The sequence below is a fragment of the Martes martes genome, assembly GCF_963455335.1.
Source record: "Martes martes genome assembly, chromosome: 10".
Taxonomy (NCBI): Eukaryota; Metazoa; Chordata; class Mammalia; order Carnivora; family Mustelidae; genus Martes; species Martes martes.
In genome coordinates, this window is record NC_137898.1 from 11819905 (window position 1) to 11825906 (window position 6002).

Sequence of the window (6002 nt, forward strand, 5' to 3'; positions counted from 1 at the left end):
GGTCTTAGCCATCTGACTGAAGCCCAGAGCTTAAGGAGGTGTAGGTGAGTCTGCCCTTTGTCCTTCTTTAGGAATGGTGAATCCTAGAATTGGGAGAGTTGGAAAGATTTCTGAAGGGAGGGAAGATAGAGCAGGCAGGATGCTGGCATCTTCTCTCCCTACTGCTCTGACTTTAACCAGGGGAGCTCGACGTCACCTATTTTATATTCTGGACTTCTGCAGAAAGTTTTGTTTTTAAAAAAGGTTCTGCTCTTTTCAAGGACAAATAAGGAAGAAAAGTGGACTAGAAAACACTATTGTGTGGACAGGAGGTAAGAAAATTAAGACTCAGAATGGCAAACATTTTTTCCCAAGGTCACACAGCAAAAAGGGAGGAGAAACATAACTTGAATCAGCATTGTTTTCAAAGCTTTCAGTCCAGTGTTTTTTTACGCTGTTCAAGACTCGTGAGGGTATGCATATGTGAGTATGTATGCATCAAAACAAACCATCCAGTTTCCTTGGATCCTCTCTAGTTACCACGGAGACTCCAGCTTTTAGAATAAAGTAAAGTGGAAAGAGCTGCTGGAAAAGGAGATATAGGTCCTAATTCCATCTCTCCTACCAACCTGCTGTATAGACATTCACTCTTTCTCTTTGGATTTACTTTTACTATTTATAATAGGGAAAGGCTAATCTAACTGATTTCTACTTCTATTATTTTAAGTATATCTCCAGAATTTTCTGGACATCCATGCAGCATTTAAAAGTTAAAAGCATAGTTCCAGTGATCTAGGGATTAGGGCAAGTTTATAGTAAATATGTTATAAACCTTTAATGAGCCAGGCAAGTATTTACTGGGCACCTATAAAGTGCCTAGCACTACTACAGATGAGAAGAAAAAATTGGTGAAAGCAGAAAATATATTTTTTCCCTTAAAAGCTAGTCTTTCTGGTTTTTTTTTATTGTACCCTACAAAGACATCTGAACTGCATGTACCTTCTGCACCTCAGTTGTATCATTTGTTTGGGAGCTACCATACTAGAAATTCATTTCTCTTTATCTTGGTGTGTAGCTTCAACCTTGTTAAAAGATAAGCAGACCTTCCCAGGAGAGGATAAGAAAACTCTTTACAGTGATTTCCAGAATTCGGATTCTTTACAGTGATTTCCAGAATTCGGATTCTTTACAGTGATTTCCAGAATTCGGATTCCACATAACCAACCTTGTCCAGTCAGTTGGGTTGGGGAAAGGATCACACATCTATCACAGCTCCACCTATAATATGGTCCTGTAGATTTTTCAGACCCTCTTCAGTATTCTTTTGTAACATTCGAGAAAGAGAACAGACTCTGCAGTCAATCAGTGATTTAAATCTTGGCTTGGTCACTTGAGTCCTTGACTTGTCATAACCTCAGTGAGTTTCTGGTCTGTAAGAGGTATCTTCGAATTGCTGTAAATTGAACCCATTCATCAAATATTATATTATGTCTACTCTATGCCAGAAACTGTAGAAGGCACTGAGTTTACAATGTCATCCCAGACTTTATCGTTAAGGATACAGACATAACAAGTCAGCAAACAAAAGGAAGTACCACACGTGGTAAGTGTTACAAAGAAGCCAACATATTCACAATACTTAAATATTGGCAGTAACATAAGTACAGGGCATATGGTCAATGTAGCTATTGTTGAGTACAAGTATGTGCACCTGGCTTTAAGGAGCAGGTGCAATGGAGAGCAGATTCTGGATTAGGAATGGAGAGACCTGGATTCAAATCCTGTAGTGCTGATCATTTGTTATGCAATAAAAATTCTCTTTTTCTCTCCAAAACTCTACATAACTTTTTTCTTTTAATCCTCATACTCTATGAGGTGGTCAGTACTACCAATATCTTCGTTTTACAGTTGAGGGAAATGAGAAGAGGAGACTTAAGAGTGATGTGTCGCCTTACTCAAGGATGCACAGCCTGGGATTGGGTCGCAGGGTTAGAGACGGGCTCTGTCTGATATCAGAGCCCAGCTTTAGATGCCCACAGATGAGGTAACAGGTGTGGGAATGCTGTGTCAACTCAAAAAACTATCTAAGTAGTGGTGGTGGCTCTCAGACCATGTAAACTATGATATATATTATATATATGCACATATATAAATCCATATAAAATATAATATGCTATATATTCATATAATATACATTATGCACAGTTATCCTTATAAGGACATTTAACACATGTTGTATATTCTGTGTCTGTACTTCCAGATAATTCATGTCAAAATAACCAGGTTATTGATGTAGTAATCATATAAAATGACTGGTAATTCACTTTTATCACACTCTAAAAATGTATTAGACTATATATCATAGACTCTTGGCTTGATATGGGAAAGAATCATGGTGACTCTTGCTAACATATCCCTTTGATGATGACCATGAATGTAAGAAAGAGGGGGTCAGGGACTACTTGTCTGGCTGTTTATGGTTTCTCTCCCCTGCTGCACCGCTGAACGAACAGTGCTGTTGCATCTCGGGAAGTGTGCATTTCTAAACCTACTCCTCTAAACTCAAATGAGCAATAGCTTTCCTCCTGGCTTTTGAAGCTACTGTCTGGTCTCCTAAGCAGTTTCCCCACCTGCTTCTACACTGGAACACTGCTCTGTTATATTGTGAAACTCATATTTGATGACTAGTTCCTTGCTTACAAAGAAATAATCAAAGTTTTAAAAATAAAACAAAACCTTCATGTTTTATATCTCTTGCTCATAGGAGAAAAGACAAACTCCTTAACATGATATTTGCCCAGAAAGTATTTGTCGAGCATCCACTATGTGCCAGGTATTGGTGTGGGTGCTTGCAATACTTCAGTGAACAAAAGAGACAAAAATTCCTGCAAATCCTGGTCTTCCTTGAGCTTACATTCTAGTAAAGGGAGACAGACAATCAACTATCAACAACCAATCAATTACATGCAATAGGAGAAGGTGATAAGTCCTATAAAAAGAGCAGAACAGGGTAAAGGGGGACAGAAATGAAGTGAAGAGAAGAGTGAAATTAAATATGAATATGCATGTACACGTATGCAGTTATATGCATAGTATATGCAATTGTACATATATATGAAACAATTAAACAACTGTTTTTGCCATCTTTACTTTTGCTTTCAAAGATCTCTCACAATTGTCCACCTCCCACTGTCATTCAAAACTAGACTTTTGTTAATCTTTTAACCCTGTTCACCCTATGCTCCTATCAGTCTGACATTTTTAAGGTGTCCCAAGTACTATCCTCTCCTCTGCTTTTGCAACTGATTTTCCCATCTTTAATATAAAGTTCTCTGAATCAACTGCCACCAACCCCCTCACACACCAAATTTTCATCCTGCTAATCTTTGTTCACTGTTGGAACCCTCCTCAAACACATCTCTCTGAAGCCTCTGGCTTCGGTGCCCAGGATACAGGCATCGTACAAACAATTCCCTCAGGGCATCTGTCACACTGTGCTGTGGTTAATCTGTTTCCTGTCCGTCCCATGCCTTATGCTGAATATTTTGAACATAATAATAAAGTTTTATTACTTTCTACATCATCCGCATTTAGCTCTAGCAAACATAGGGTGCAAGGTTTGTGATCCGTTAATAATATTTGTGCTAAATGAGCACTGGTACTTCCTAGTGTTGAATTTTTTTAAAGATTTATTGTAGAGAGAGATGAGAGTGAGCATGGAGGGGGAGCAAAGGGAGAGAGAGAAAGAGAGAGAGAAGCAGACTCCACGCTGAGTGTGGGGCTCAATCTCATTACCCTGAGATCATGACCTGAGCAGAAATCAAGAGTCAGATGCTTAACCAACTGAGCCTCCCAGATGCCCTGAACTTCTATTTTTAACTCCTTCCTTCAATCTTTAAAGGGGATGCCTGTGTTTCACACCTCTGCATGCTTCATTCCACTGATTAAAGGAGAAAGAACACCTTGACCCCATAAGAGCTGGTCAGAACAAATTATGATGATAAGAAACACAGAATTGCCTCTCTGGGTATTTCAATTTCTACATAGTTATTTTCTTTAAAAAAAAAAAAAAGAAAGAAGTATCTAGCACAAATCTGAGTAGTTCAATAATCCAACCACAGTGCTTAGAAGCAAGTGAAAAGAAAGGGGGGATATTTAGTTCAAGTACTGTTAATAACTTCCTTCAGGAATGCCGTGGCATTGGCAGTGAAGGTGATAATCCAGACAATGCAAAAATGCCAGTCCTTTCTGAGCTGTCAGTTTTTCATGAACAGGGTATCAGAATCAGGATGACAATGATCTCCATAAAAGACCCAATAAATGCTGTAGGGAGGAATTCTGCATTGGATAGAGGCAGGACATTTGCTTTCCAGTGTTTCTTGTGACTTGGGGACTCTATGATTCCATGGCAGAACAAAGTGGTTTCTTCACCTGGATTTTCATTCCCCAGGAATCTCCTTTTGAGGCTCTGCTGGCAGCAGAGAAAAGATCCATGGCTGTGGGAAGGAACATCAGCACGACAACCAATTTCATCCTTTTGGGATTTTCAGAACATCCAGAGCTACAGGTTGTCCTTTTTGTGTTGTTTTTGGGGATCTACTCCATGACTGTGGCTTGGAACCTGGGCCTCATTGTCTTGATCCGGTTGGAGTCATGCCTCCATTCTCCCATGTACTTCTTTCTGGGAAACCTGTCCTTTGTTGATATCTCATATACATCCTCCATTGCTCCCAAGATGCTCTGCGACTTCTTCAAGCAGCAGAAGACAATCTCCTTTGTGGGCTGTGCTACCCAGTTTTTCTTCTTCATTGGCATGGGGGGCACTGAATGCTGTCTCCTGGCAGCCATGGCATATGACCGGTATGCTGCTATCTCCCACCCTCTTCTCTACACAGCCCTCATGTCACCCACCATCTGTTTGGGGATGGTCATTACAGCATATACTGGAGGGTTGCTCACTGGATTGGTCCAAACAAGCTCCATATTCCAGCTGCGTTTCTGTGGGTCATGAGTCATTAACCACTTTTTCTGTGACCTGCCACCTCTGCTTGTCTTATCTTGCTCTAGTACCTTCCTCAGCCAAGTAGTGAACTTTCTTGTTGTGTGTGCAGTTGGTGGGACATCAGCTCTTGTAGTCCTGGTGTCCTACGGCTACATCATTGCCGCTGTCATGAAGATCCGTTCAACCCAAGGGCAGATGAAGGCTTTCAACACCTGTGCCTCTCATCTGACCACAGTAATTCTCTTCTATGGCTCTGGTCTCTTTTCATATCTCCATTCAAGTGCTGGCTACTCACAGGACCAAGACAAGGTGGTGTCCGTGTTCTATGGAACTGTGATTCCCATGATGAATCCCATTATATATAGTTTGAGAAACAAGGAGATCAAAGATGCATTGAAAAAACTCAAGGACGGGAAGAAGCATATGTCCTCTCTGTGTCTTGTAGTTCCTTGAGTAAAAAAAAAAAAACAAAAAAACAAACAAACAAACAAACAAACAAAACTTAAGTTCTGCTATATGCAAATAGGCATAATAATAAGTCAGTCACAGAATCTGAGTAATGAAGAAGTTATTTCAAGCAACATCCCTAACCTACAAGTCTACTGCCCAATTAGGCTCAACAAAGGTTTTTCTTCCCTTTACCTTTCTTGTCATGGACTGATGCAGTTTCGATTTTGGTCACTTGCAATAGAAAACAAATATTCTTTTCGATGACATTCTTTAGCTCTGTGGCAACAGGCACTGGGCCCAGGATGCCATGTCTTAGAGTCAGTTGGGTCATAACCCCAGGACCACAAGCATCCACTACAGACCTCTTTACAATATAACATGGCTCATACCAATCCAGGACCACAAGCAACCACTACAGACCTCTTTACAATATAACATGGTTCATACCGATCCTCTTTACAATATAATATGGCTCATACCAATGCAGGACCACAAGCATCCACTACAGATCTCTTTACAATATAACATGGCTCATACCAAACCACTTGACACAAGTTTTCTGCTCCCCTTG

The 6002-nt window shown here is 40.3% G+C and overlaps 1 protein-coding gene across 1 annotated transcript; it reads left to right on the forward strand.

Annotated features, from left to right (window-relative positions):
• Positions 1 to 4471: 4471 nt before the first annotated feature.
• LOC308351040 (olfactory receptor 5A1-like) lies at positions 4472 to 5434 on the forward strand (the record flags this gene model as incomplete). Its single annotated transcript, XM_080816524.1, is given in 2 exon segments — positions 4472 to 4987; positions 4991 to 5434. Coding segments are annotated over 2 exon segments (960 nt in total).
• Positions 5435 to 6002: the final 568 nt, after the last annotated feature.